At 39.1% G+C, this 14,824-nt stretch overlaps 1 protein-coding gene across 2 annotated transcripts in view; it reads right to left on the bottom strand.

Moving 5' to 3' along the window:
• The window catches only part of ZNF106 (zinc finger protein 106), a 56,586-nt gene that overhangs the window by 33,402 nt on the left and 8,360 nt on the right, over window positions 1-14,824 (bottom strand). For both annotated transcript variants that reach the window (XM_055435862.2, XM_088839757.1), the window contains exons 2-3: window positions 9,200-9,285; window positions 3,499-3,560 (exon numbers count right to left, since the gene is read on the bottom strand). In XM_055435862.2, coding sequence (XP_055291837.2) covers window positions 3,499-3,560; window positions 9,200-9,253 — 116 coding nt within the window. In that variant the 5' untranslated portion in view covers window positions 9,254-9,285. The remainder of the gene's footprint in view (window positions 1-3,498; window positions 3,561-9,199; window positions 9,286-14,824) is intronic.

The raw sequence follows: 14,824 nt of genomic DNA, 5'->3' as shown, positions 1-14,824 counted from the left end.
TGCAAGATCTTAGCTCCCTGACCAGGGATGGAACCCATGCCCCGTGCAGTGGAAGCCCTGAGTCCTAACCACTGCACTGCCAAGGAATTCCTGCAGCGAATTTTTCATATGTCCAAACCATCAAAATCGTTCTTTAAAAGACATAATTGGAATACCACATCAACTTTTTAACATATTACAGAATGTAAAGTAGATAGTAATTAACTCTTAAAAATAAATATCCATAACCACAAACCTAATTTGCAATTTCCAAAGCACAATTATATGTTAGATATGCATCAAATACTCAAACACAGATATATAAAACATTTTTGCTTTCGTTGCCAGAAAGCGTATTAACCAACCCAGGTCTCCTGCATTGGAGGCAGACGCTTTACCATCTGAGCCACCAGGGAAGCTCAATTCTGAAGCTACTTGATAGAAAAATACCTCAAGATCCTACCCAGATGAGTACAGCAATAAGAGCAACATAAAGTTAACACTAAAAATGATTTATCAGAACACAGAAATCTCTAACATTTTTCTTACAAATGAAATCAAGTTTCTGGGGATTTTTTCCTCTTTAAGATAAACCTTACAAGAAACTTCATAAAGAGAAAAGAAAGAATTCACATTTATATAGGGAAAGAATAGGACAGACTGACCACATCTTGTGAAAATTCCAATGTGTCTATGTCTGAGGTTAAGCATATTAATTACAATATGCATTCATGCTTCCAAATAGGGTGTTTCGGAAACCACATGTTCTTTAAAGCTAATAGCAAATTAAATAACATTTTAACAATGCTATTTTCCAATTCTTTATCAATAAACAGTTAAAATACTACTTCATATAATATATAAAGTAACTGTTGGGAAAAAAGTACTGCTGTACTTCCTGACTAATAAAGGCAATAATTTTCCTCAGAGTGTTTAACAGAGGGCCCAAATTAGCTACATCCTGTTACCACACAATTTCCTCTCATATGTGAAAGGCAAAGCCTTCAGATATTCTATCCATAAGCTCCTCCTTATTAAGCTTGCTCTATCTATACCACAACAGCTGGTTGATAAATTAAGGTTGTGCCATTTTAATAGCATCTATCTGTATAAACTACATATAGGCCATACATCTGAACAAGTACATTAGGAAAAAACAGGGAAATGTTCCTGATGTCTCCAACTGTGAACCAAATAAGGTACTCATTTCTCAGCAAGCCAGCATTCAAAACGTAAATAATATGCTCTTTACATTTCTGTGTGTGGCTCTTTACATTTCTGTGTACGGCTCAGCTGGTAAAGAATCCGCCCGCAATGCTGGAGACCTGGGTTCGATCCCTGGTTTGGGAAGATCCCCTGGAGAAGAGAAAGACTACCCACTCCAGTATTCTGGCCTGGAGAATTCTGTGGACTATATAGTCCATGGGGTTGCAAAGAATCAGACACAATTGAGCAACTTTCACTTTACATTTCTTAACCAGATCAAAACCAAAAATTAAGTGATACTTAACATCAGAAAGCCAGTTCTTAAACATGAAATCCAGAGGAAATAATCACAAACTGAGGACAGGAAGAAAAAAGATGACTGATAACCATTTGTCCCTTTTGTACAAACTAGTGATGACTGTTCGTCATGATAATAAATGTTCCAAGTCAGTAAACGATGTCTGAGATTCTGTTGTTTTTTTATGGCTTTGCCAGCTGCTTTTCCTTGCTACCTACATGCCTTCTCCCTTATAATTTGTTATTGGCCAGAAAACCATACCAAACCTGTTTCCAAACCTGATAGCACTATATCTAAAATATGAGTAAATTAAGTACCAAAGTGTCCTCCTCTAAATGAGTTTGGGTGCTAATGCTGACGTTAATATTGTCAGTTCAGAGGTTTCAAATGCTTATTTCTTTATTATTTGACTATGCTCCAAACAACCGTAAACAGTAGACAAAATCTCCATGGTACAATTAAATTGACAAGTGGGAGGAGAGGGGAACAAGTTACAGAACAATATGTATATGGCATGTAGTTCAGTTCTGTTAATAAGACAAAACAAAATCAAAACATATGTACACGAGTGTGAACATATGGATATAAATCTGTCTACACACAGAAGAGAGGTTTAGATAGGGTATATACCACACTGTTGACTTTCTTCTAAGACAGGAATAGGAAGACGGGGAGGGAGTGAAAGGGCCTCTACCTTCTTTACTCTTTATGATTCTGTATTGACTATGAACATGAATCTTAAGCTATTAAAAAGTTTTAAATGCTTTAATTAGCTGATTGGTGATTTTTGAATAAAACAAGGCATTCCTCTTAGAAAAAATGGGCTTCTCTCCTAATGATTAGACTTACTGGCCTCATTTGTTTCATTTCATAACACAATACAGGTCACTGAATAGCCTAGAAGAAGGTGAATTCCTGAAGGAAGTCTATGGGAAATGGGATCAAATAATTAAGACAACCCACAAATAGGTAATCAAAGGTTGACTGTATTTCATTGGTTCCTATGATAATAAGTTAAAGATCATATATGTTCAAGATATTATAAGGGTTCTCCACACTAAATCTGAGTGAACATCTTTTTTTTTTTTTTTTATAAGTAAGAAACGGGTTTATTTAGAGAGAAACATACTCCACAAAGAGAGTATGGCCATCTCAGAGGGCAAGAAGCCTGAACATCTTTTACACTGCTGTGAAGACCTAAACTTCACACAGTAAGGGACTGAGACCACAGAAAAATTCCTTTTACATGCTAAACAAATGCTGAAATATTAATTTGCCCATACAACCTAAAACTATATTACTGAAAATACAGATAATTCCAAATGACCTAGGTTGGCATCCTGATCAAAGTCTGTAACCATTATTCATGGACTAAGGTATAATTCGTATTTCTGTTTTCCAAAGTGTCTCTGCTCCATACTGTCTCCAAACTTTAAATTCACATACATTCAAAACATCAAAAAAAGGAAACTTAGCTGGGAAAAAAGACATGGAATATACATACATGCTACCTTTAATATCTTAATTTCCTTAAACATCTCAAGCTTTAATTCACAAAACAGCATTCTTAAATACAGGTTTATACATGGATTTTATTTACACTAATGAAATTCAGTGCTATTTAGCAGACTTTGGACTTCTCAGACTATTCCAACAAGCAGTAAAGGTTTAAGGCATGTGATAATTTGCAAGCTGCTTAGGCAAGAATATGAAACGTCCTAGCTTCAAAGTTGGTGTGCAGGAATGAGAAGGCTTACTAATGACAGAACTAGCTCATCCCCACCCACCTTTGCCAAAGTTGCTATGAATTCTACACATTTGAGATGTACAACAATTTATCCTTTTTGAATGAAAAAAAAAAAAACAAAACCAAAAAGCTATTGTACCTGTTAATTCCAAAAGACAGTTCAAGGCCATAAGACAACATTCATTTTTGAAGCATTACTATAAGATAAGCTAACAGGCCCTCAGATTCCCCCACATCCACAAGTTTATGGAAGAGAAAGGTTCCATACCTGCCCTTCAGGTTCTCAAGTTCCCTGTGATGCAACATGCTCCGCATGTGTTCGTCCATCTCCTTCAAAATTAAAGAAAGCAGATTAAACTAAGGGGGACTGCTTTGGAGAAAAAAATTTCTCTGTCCTATTCAAACAACAGTCAGGGCTCAGGCTCCTTGTGTTAAAGTGGTGTTTGTGGTTTCTATTCACAATTCAATTTCAAAGTTCCTTATTAAGTAACTCTACAGCCTCTTTTTGACATATTTTATTTTTAAATAAAGCAATAATTTTAAAGGACCTATTTAAGTGGCTTTCCAAAAAGGTTAGAAAGTTTATTGTATTTAGGAGGCAAAAGACTAAATAATAAACAAATAGGTAAAATTCTATCCCTTACAAAGTATTTACTTAAGTTTATTAAAAAACAACAACAAAAATGCCTGAAATCACATAACTTCTCAACTACTTGGCTACTTTCCTTCATACTCTCTTTCCCCACTCAACTGACAGTTTCTCAAGAGTATGGTACAACTCTTATCCATGTCTTGGCCAGGGCTTGACATACAGTTGTTAATATCTGCTGAATGAACAGATGGATATATCAATTCTAGACAGAAGTTACAGACATAAGGGAATTTTCCTATGGTAGATCAAGATTTAGAAAATGCCTTGAACACAGCAGTCATATCATGGCTTCATTTTCACTACCCACTCCCTTGCCTACAACAACTGATGTGTTTGGTTCCAACGAAAAGTTTCAAAATGTACTAGATTCCTCCCCCCCCATCCCCATCCCACTGCGAAGGAAACAAAATCTATGGCAAGAGTTTCCATTTAAATGTGCAAGTATGACACATACACTCACACACCTCAAAAAATGCAAAGTTGTAAATGTTGGTCTCTCTGTCACACAAAGTATATATATAGCCAGTATGTCATAATTAGAGAACGGCTGTTTACAAATATAAAACTGGCTCAGATGGTAAAGAATCCTCCTGCAGTGTGCAAGACCTGGGTTTGATCCCTGGGTCACGAATATCCCCTGGAGAAGGGAACTGTAACCCACTACAGTATTCCTGCCCGGAGAATTCCATGGACAGAGGAGGCTGGTGGGCTCGAGTCCATGGGGTCTCAAAGAGCCGGACATGACTGAGTGACTAATACACACACACAAGTTGAGTATTACTATTAACTCTGCCCTGTGCTAAGTGTCTCAAACATTTTCTCACTTGAACCACAAAGGTAGGATTATTAATCTCTTAAGGACACAAGGATACAGAGAAGCTAACTTGTTTATTTACCAAATATTTATCAAGTGCTTATTAGGTGTTAAGTACGAAAGTTAGGCATTAAAAGGATAAGTGTGAAAATATTCAGCTGTGCCCTTGCAGAGTCATCAAGCGGTGAAACTAGAACTCAAACTCTGGCATGTCTGACAACAAAGCCAATGTTTCAGATATCATGCCACAACTGCAAGCACCTAGTGCATTGAGATATTTTTATTATATACAGTTCATTTGTCAAAAAAAGTACAACTATTCTTTAAGTTATCTACACACAGTGATATACAGTGTTGTGATTCAAAACACTTCCTTTAAATAGCAATCTTATTGAAGATGATCATCGTTCCCTTCCTATCTCTACAAATGCTTTATCCAGAGGTGATACTTTTACACAAGATTGGCCATTACATGCTAGCTACAACTGACTGGCCATTAACCAGAATGAACAATTAAAGAGCTGCCAACTGAGTGGATTTAGTGACAGGATAGAGAATGAAAAAATCCAAGAAAAATATACAACATCTGCTCTAATCCCTATGCTTCTTACTGTTCAGTTTCTGTTTTCTCTTGTTCAATTTCTCCTTAGACTAAACGTAAGCCAACTCTCCTTTTCTTGAGCTATATTTAAGTGGGTCTGTTTCTTGCAATGAAACCATTCCTAACCCAAAAAGTATTAATTGAAATGGGTTATTCTCTCTGATGTAAAAACCAACACTATATTCTATTTCAGTTATAAAAAATGTTATCATTCAAAACTAGTTTTAAGGAGATTTTTTTTTTTTGGCTACGACACATGGCTTATGGGATCTTAGTTCACTGATCAGGGATGGAACCCCTACCCCCTGCAGTGGAACCACAGAGTCTCAACCACGGGAGGACAGAGAGGTCCTTAACGTAACTTTTGATTGTCTAGAATACTTCAATAATCTGTTTCTGAATTTACATGTGAAATCCTTGCCCATCCTGCAAGGAAAGAATGCAAATAATGAGACAACTGAGTTTTCAAAATAACTGGGAAATACCTACAGGCACAGCTCCAAATGCATACCTGCAGATGTCCGAAGCTTCTATTTAGTTCCTTTTATCAGTGTATGTTTTTAAAAGGAGGAGGAAGTGGGGGGCTGGGATTTGGGGTTGAACAAATTTGGAAAACATGAGTAACACAAAAATATTTTTAAATTCCAGGGCTTCTTAGACTTTCATAAGCCAAGAAACATCAGGATACTCAGGAATGTAACATACAGTAATCCTAGATTCTTTTCTCCTCCTCAGTGTATTTGGAGCAATCATGTGTGTGTAGGTGCTAAGTCTGACTCTTTTACGACCCCATAGACTGTAGCCCGCCAGGCTCCTCTGTCTGGGATTTTCCAGGCAGAATACTGGAGTGGGTTGCCATTTCCTCCTCCAGGGGATCTTCCCAACCCAGGGATCGAACCGGTGTCTCTTGCATTGGCAGGCAGATTCTTATCACTGAGCCACCTGGAGCAACCATGGTAATACCATGTTTTCCTAGTATGGTATAGTAGTTTGGGAAACTAGAGGAAAGTACATCAATATAAGTTGTTCTTAGTCTGAGTTTAACCCTTTCAGTTAACCCATTAACTTCTTAGACCATATTTTAACATTTAAATCATGACATTCCCTTGCTTAAAAAAACAGGCTTTACCTAAGGCAGGAGTAGATTTAACTACTCAGTTCTTATTTAACTTATTATGACCCATGGAAAAATATGAAGAGACAAAACACGTTTTAACCTAGAGTAGAAGAAATGCCAAAAAGACTTAAAATAGAAAAGTCGTGAGATATAACAAGATAGGTTACAAACTCCACAAAAGTTTGACACCACACCTCTGAGTAGCTGCCTATCCATCTCACATCTTCTCATCTTCTCTTCTCCCTCTAATCTGAAAGTAGGCATCAGTCAAGTCTGTCAGTTCAGTTACTCAGTCATGTCCGACTCTTTGCAACCCTATGAACCGCAGCACACCAGGCCTCCCTGTCCATCACAAACTCCCAAAGTCTACCCAAACTCATGTCCATTGAGTCGGTGATGCCATCCAACCATCTCATCCTCTGTCATCCCCTTCTCCTCCTGCCCTCAATCTTTCCCAGCATCAGGGTCTTTTCAAATGAGTCAGCTCTTCCCATCAGGTGGCCAAAGTATTGGAGTTTCAGCTTCAACATCAGTCCTTCCAATGAACACCGAGGAATGATCTCCTTTAGGATGGACTGGCTGGATCTCCTTGCAGTTCAAGGGACTCTCAAGAGTCTTCTCCAACACCACAGCTCAAAACCATCAATTCTTCAGCGCTCAGCTTTCTTTATCACATCCATACATGACCACTGGAAAAACCATAGCCTTGACTAGATGGACCTTTGTTGACAAAGTAATGTCCCTGTTTTTTAATATGCTATCTAGGTTGGTCATAACTTTCCTTCCAAGGAGTAAGCGTCTTTTAATTTCATGGCTGCAATCAGCATCTGCAGTGTTTTGGAGCCCAGAAAAATAAAGTCAGCCACTGTTTCCACTGTTTCCTCATCTATTTGCCATAAAGTGAAAGTAGGCATAACAAATTTTTATTCACTGAAAATTTGAGTAAACCTGGTCTAAATTTTTAAAGTTAGAACAACAGTTCTTTTACATTTGTAAAGGCAGCAAGTATATTACTAAACATGATTTTAAAATCTTAGCTGATTTTCCCAATACTAATTGAAATCCTAAATAGGAAAAAAGAAAAAAATTCTTCACCCCAGCCTACTAAATGGATCACAATCAAACTCCTCAGTGGGGCAATCAACACTGTTTATCAACTATCTTCACTTAACTTACAAATTAAATTGTGGCCCTATTATTTCCAGGATGAAACTGTTTTAGTCAGATAAGCCTTTTTACCTACTCCTAGTACTCTTGCCTAGAAAATCCCATGGATGGAGGAGCCCGGTAGGCTGCAGTCCATGGGGTCGCTAAGGGTCGGACAAGACTGAGCGACTTCACTTTCACTCTTTACTTTCACGCATTGGAGAAGGAAATGGCAACCTACTCCACTGTTCTTGCCTGGAGAATCCCAGGGACGGGGGAGCCTGGTGGGCTTCTGTCTATGGGGTCACACAGAGTCGGACACGACTGAAGTGACTTAGCAGCAGCAGCAGCAGAGCTATTATACTCCATTCTACCCCTGAATCTTTGTATTTTTCTTACACCTAAAATGCCTTTTCTCCATTTCTTGCAAGCCTTTTCACTTCCATCTTTCAAGGTTCACTCAGACTTGCCTGGCTAACCTCACTCATGGTAACTTTCCTAGTTCTCTGTATATCCAATGGAAATCAACAACATCTTAAAAGCACAGAGGGAAAGTTCCTCAGTATTTACATTAGATGAATTCTTGCAAAGCAAAATTAAGAGGCAGGGGGTGGGGGGGCAGTGGGTGGCAAAATATGAGACAAATTGCAGACAATTTCCTTAAAGCACAGGTAAGATAGTATATTAAAAAGCGGAGACATTATTTTGCCAACCAAGGTCCATCTAGTCAAGGCTATGGTTTTTCCAGTGGTCATGTATGGATGTGAGAGTTGGACTGTGAAGAAAGCTGATCGCCGAAGAATTGATGCTTTTGAACTGTGGTGCTGGAGAAGACTCTTGAGAGTCCCTTGGACTGCAAGGAGATCCAACCAGTCCATTCTAAAGGAGATCAATCCTGGGTGTTCATTGGAAGGACTGATGCTAAAGCTGAAACTGCAATACTTTGGCCACCTCAGGCAACGAGTTGATTCACTGGAAAAGACTCTGATGCTGGGAAAGGTTGGGGGTGGGAGGAGAAGGGGACGACAGAGAATGAGATGGCTGGATGGCATCACTGACTCTGTGGACATGAGTTTGAGTGAACTCCGGGAGTTGGTGATGGACAGGGAGGCCTGGCATGCTGTGATTCATGGGGTCGCGGAGAGTCGGACACGACTGAGCGACTGAACCGAATTGAACTGAAATTCTTTTAGTTTTTAAAACAGTGTTTTTCTTCGAGCAACATCCCCACCTTGTGGATGCCTGAGGATACAGTTAGAACCACCGCTGCTGTGCTGTGCTTCCCACAAGCACAGGCAGAGAACTCACAGGCTACAAATCAACGCCATTCTCTTAGCTAGTCAGAAAGCTGTTACAATCTCAGCCTGAATTTTAATGTATTTTCTCTATAACTGGTTACTAGATGAATTTCTCTTTATCATATTGTTGAGTATCTTCAAATTCCAGGTAGACGTTTAATGATATAGTTACTGTCTTCATAAGGCAGTAATGAGAAAGAAACCAGTGAAATAAGACTAAGATTTAGGAAAGAAGAAACGAGATGTTGTTAAAAGCTTTTACCCATCTATAAATTCCACATGATGTCTCTGAAAAAATGATCAGTCATAAAAGCCTCAGATTCTCTCTCTTCTATTATTACCTTTTTTGAGCTGTACACAATGTGGCACAATATGCATTTTCGTTCTCGTACCATAGTGACCAGATCTGAAGCACTCAACGTCACACCTGCAATGAGGAAGTAACATTTAGTAACATTCTCTTCCCAGATGTCCCAAGTTTCATCTTAACATAGCCCAAAATACAAGCCCTGCGTCTCCCTCACCTCCACCCTGCTCCTACCCCAGTCTACCCATCTTGGTAAATGAAGATTCCAATTTTGCAGGACCCGAGGGCAAAAACTCTGGCAGCCACCCTTGATTCCACCTTCTCATCTCATAGTCACCCTCATCAGCAAATCCTGCCGGTCCCATCCTGAAGTACATCCAAAATCTAGCCACTCCTCACAGCTCAGCACATTCATCAACTCCCATGGCACCAGTCTACTGACCTGACTCCCTAATTCCACTCTTGTCTATACTCTCATGATCCATTCTCAAATCAGGAATCAAAGATACTTAGAATGGGATTATTTTAAAATTTAAGTTAGATCACTTAGGGCTTCCCCGGTAGACAGCTGGTAAAGAAACTGCCTGCAATGCAGGAGACCCCAGTTCAGCTCCTGGGTTGGGAAATTCCCCTGGAGAAGGAATAGGCTACCCACTCCAGTATTCTTGGGCTTCCCTGGTGGCTCAGATGGTAAAGTATCTGCCTACAATGCGGGAGACCTGGGTTTCATCCCTGGATCGGGAAGATTCCCTGGAGGACAGCATGGATGACCTGACTCCCTATTTTCACTTTTGTCTATCCTCACAATGATCTATTCTCAAATCAGCAACCAAAGATTCTCAGTTCAGTTCAGTCGCTCCCTCGTGTCTGACTCTTTGTGACACCATGGACTGCAGCACGCCAGGCTTCCCTGTCCATCACCAACTCCCAGAGCTTGCTCAAACTCATGTCCATTGAGTCGGTGATGCCATCCAACCATCTCATCCTCTGTCATCCCCTTCTCCTGCCTTCAATCCTTCCCAGCATCAGGGGCTTTTCCAATGAGTCAGTTCTTTGCATCGGGTGGCCAAAGGATTGGAGTTTCAGCTTCAGCATCAGTCCTTCCAATGAATAGTCAGGACTGATTTTCTTTAGGATTAATTGGTTTGATCTCCTTGCAGTCCAAGGGACTCTCAAGAGTCTTCTCCAACACAGTTCAAAACCATCAATTCTTCAGTGCTCAGCTTTCTTTATGATCCAAATCTCACATCTATACATGACTACTGGAAAAACCACAGCTTTGACTAGATGGACCTTTGTCAGCAAAGTAATGTCTCTGCTTTTTAATATACTGTCTAGGTTGGTCAAAGCTTTTCTTCCAAGGAGCAAGCGTCTTTTAATTTCATGGCTGCAGTCACCATCAGCAGTGATTTTGGAGCCCCCCGAAATAAAGTCTCTGTTATCCACAAAGAAACTGTTTCCAGTGTTTCCCCATCTATTTGCCATGAAGTTATGTGGAACTCTTTTAAAATTTAAGTCAGGTCATTTAACTCCTCTGCTCAGAATCTTCCAACAGATGTCCATCTCACTTATAGAAAATACCAAGTCCTTTGTCACAGGATACAAAATCCATTTCTCTCTCACACTCTGACTTCATGTCTGATCACTCTCCCTGTAGTGCTCCATTCAAGTTACACTGCCCTCCTTCCTTCTGTTCCTTGATCACACTAGGGATTTTCCCACCTGTGGCTTTCTATATGTCCTGTTTCCTCTGCCTGGAATAGCCTTCCTTCAGATATACTATGGTTCTCATGGGTCACTCTCTCACAGTTGCCTCGTCGGGGAGGCCTTCCCTGTCCTCCTATAGAATTGTACTTCCTGCTCCCCATTTCTTTTATCCCCCTGATAACCTGCTTAATTTTTTATTTTTTAGTAGTACAATTGGAGAAGGAAATGGCAACCCACTCCAGTGTTCTTGCCTGGAGAATCCCAGGGACAGCGGAGCCTGGTGGGCTGCCGTCTATGGGCTCGCACAGAGTCGGACATGACTAAAGTGACTTAGCAGCAGCAGTAGTACAATGGTAGACAGCTTACAAAGATGGCCACAACACTATTCCCCACCCCATGTTCTCTTTTGCGATGTGACTTTGTCACCACTGCCCATCAAAAGGTAGAGTCCCTCTCTGTGACCTGTTTTGACCAATAAAATACAATGGAAGTGACAATGCAACTTCTGAGGTCAGGCCTTAAAAAATCTGCAGCTTTGGCCTTTGCACACTTGGAACACTTTCTCTTAGCATCCAGACACGTGGAGAGGCCAAAAGGGTAAAAACTGAGGGCACAGCTGAGCACCCAAACAACATCAACCACCATTTGACAGTCATGTTGGGCTCTCCAGGTCCAGCTGCCAATGAGGTATCCCAAGTGAGACCAGTTAAAGAACCAGGCAAATGAGCCCTTTTCAACTCAAAGAATTGTAAGAATCAATAAAATAACTGTTGCAAGTCAGGAATTTCACAATAGCTTGTTAAACAGCAAGAAATACCTGAAACAAGCATCTTTTACTACCTAACATAGTATATATTGTTATTCTCTGTATCCCCAATTACAAATTAAGTTCCACAAGAACAGACTGTATATTTAATTAACTAGTACAGGTCTAACACTGAAAACAGTGTCTGGCATACTGTTGGCACTCCATAATTATTTACTGAATTGTTCCAAATAGGATTATCTTGGGTTATTAAATGTGAGTCAGAGATAACTGGATAAATTCTGAGGTTTGGATTAAGACCAGAAGGGTCTCTACAACCCTCCAGCACTACCATACTTTCTCCCTGCATCTCTGCAAGGATGCCCTACCTGAGAATTCCACTCCCCAAGCAAACTTATTTTTCTCTCCACACACAACACCAGATTCTATTTAATAGAGTTATCTGTGTCCTCATCTGGGCTTTAAGTTCCTTATGGGACTTAAAATTGTGAGGTAATGAAGTTATAAACTACCCTAATTTAATCTATAACGCCCTAGACAACATGGTGAAAGAACCAATGAAAAAGAAGTCTAAAGGTCCTCTACTTCTCTTGACACACAGTAGTTTCCTTCTATTGCAACCCATTCCATACCACTATTGAATGTCTCAAATAATTATACTCAATAACAAAGTATCAAAACAAAAGTGTAGGATAAAATTGTGAACATTTGAGAAAACTGAAGGTCAACTAGCTACTAAAACAGAAATATACCTTTACGGATAGATATAGTACTATTTATGCCTTCAGTATTACTAATTTATCCTAAATTTCAAAATTAAAACAAACCACTCTAATGCTAAGTGTCAAAGCATAATTATTTTTCTAATTCTCTCTTAACATTTATTTTAACTTGAATTACTATTTACAAGCACTATTTTGTTATTTCATTCAGCAAGCACTGTTCTAGGAGTTGCATAAACAGTGATAAAGATGGTATAGCCAGAAATGTTAATACTGCTTCAAATTATTACCCATTAAAGCAAAAAAAGAAACTTGGAAGCAATAAAATCAATGAAAAAGTGAGATTTTCTGGCACAAGCAACAGTTCATTTTCCTTTTCAAGAGCTTCACATTTCTAACTTGCATAAATTGTTTCATTTTTGTAAAAATTTCAACTTTCATAAAAAAAGCAAAAAGTGTAAACTGCTAACAAAGTATTTAATTACTAAGAAAGACCTTGTATTTAAAAACACTGAGTTGATATGCTGCTGCTGCTGATGCTAAGTCTCTTCAGTCATGTCTGACTCTGTGTGACCGCATAGACGGCAGCCCACCAGGCTCCACTGTCCCTGGGATTCTCCAGGCAAGAACACTGGAGTGGGTTGCCATTTCCTTCTCCAATGCATGAAAGGGAAAAGTGAAAGTGAAGTCGCTCAGTCGTGTCAGACTCTGACCCCATGGACTGCAGGCTCCTCCGTCCATGGGATTTTCCAGGCAAGAGTACTGGAGTGGGTTGCCACTGCCCTCTCTGGAGTTGATATGATTCCAGCTAAAAAGACAAAAGCACTTTAACTTGCACATCCCTAAACTGGGTAAAAATAAAATTTCCATTACAATTTCTAAAATACTGAAATTAACTCACAGCCTTCCATTTGGGAATCACTGCTCTCTTTAAAGGGCTTAACAAGGATTAGAAGTCAAGGAAATAGAAACCATCCAACTCTGCAATCTCAAAATGCTTGAGAGGTCAAGTAAGTGTGAATAAACAACTGCTGTCCTCACTTGGACCACCTTATGTTTCCCCCATATCACTTAAATATACTCATTATGTAATCTTTCAAATTTTCTCCAATGAATTATGAGAAATACCTGCAATATTTCTTAGTCATAAGTCTAAAAAAAATCCTATAGTAAGTACCTTTTCTCAACATCTTGATTACTATCCTAATACAATTATCATTCCCATAGGCAAAAACATTAGATTCTTTCCTTTCAGTTTCTCATATTTAGTCAACAAATCCTGACAGATTTCAATTTTTAAATTTTTGTTATATACTCTTCAATGTGATAAACCTGCATGAACTTATTTCTAGTCTTCTCCCATCCCCCAACTGCTATACTCACTAACATTTCCTGCCCTAACTCCTGCTCCCAATATATGAACAAGTTTTAAATCCAAGCAGTTCATTAGAATCACCTACATAAGTTATAAATAAAACGAAATACTGTTATTAAGGCAGAGCAGAACTATTATTGCATTAGTCTCCAGACATTCCATTCGGCACTTCACCATGCTCCCTCCATCCTTCTACTAGTCACTCAAAAGTGACTTAAACTGGTCAGCAAGTCAGCCTTTAAGTAATCACTATCTCTTAACATGAAGTCCATCTCAAACATCAATATCAGATTATTCCTTTAAATATTTATGAAACTCAAGGTTGGAAAACATCATTTAGTGTCAAAGAACTTTATCTGAAATATTTTCACATTATCCTATTTAACTGTTAAAACAACCTGCTACCTAAGTAATAACAGGTTGTTTGATGGTGGGTATGTCTGATCTCCCTGACCTTACCATGAGGAAGGAATCTGTCTTTTCATATACCTATAACATAGGTTACAATTAAGCACAGTAGTACTTAAGATATTTCAACTTTGATATAAAGCCAAATGACAATAATATACTGTAAAATGCTAAAGAACAAAAGTTTAATTATTGGTTTCTTGGGGTAGGGGGACTGATAGATTAGAATCCCTTTTCTGAATCCCACAGATAACTTTCTGTGTCTCCACCTTAAACCCGAAAGAAAACTAATGGACTTCTGGTGATCAAGACAGAATAACAGAGACGGTGTTCAGTGACAGAACAAGTTTCTGCCATTACCCCTAGGATGGCCAGTTTATGGATCAAAGATATGACTGGCACTTCCGAAAAGTCCTCACTTTATTGAATAGGACTCCCCAGAAAGTTTCAAGGCTCCTAGCTAAGGAAGGCATTTTAGTAAGATGATAAGAAAGGTCAGGAAGTATTTTGGGGGCACAGGAACCTATAACCACAACTTTCAAAGGTTGTCCCTAGGTCTGAGTTCTGGCTGGCTCTTGTTTCCGAAGGCAAGTGACTGGTGGTTTCCTGACTCCAGTATATTTGATGGAGCATAAGCTCATAAGCATTTACTAACTAGCATTTTTATATTATCTGCCCTAA

Source organism: Moschus berezovskii, chromosome 9 (assembly GCF_049115385.1).
Source record: "Moschus berezovskii isolate FMDL1 chromosome 9, NW_MosBer_1.0, whole genome shotgun sequence".
NCBI classification, from domain to species: Eukaryota; Metazoa; Chordata; class Mammalia; order Artiodactyla; family Moschidae; genus Moschus; species Moschus berezovskii.
The sequence above is the reverse complement of the archived record's forward strand: the minus strand, read 5'-3'. Positions and strand labels throughout refer to the sequence as shown.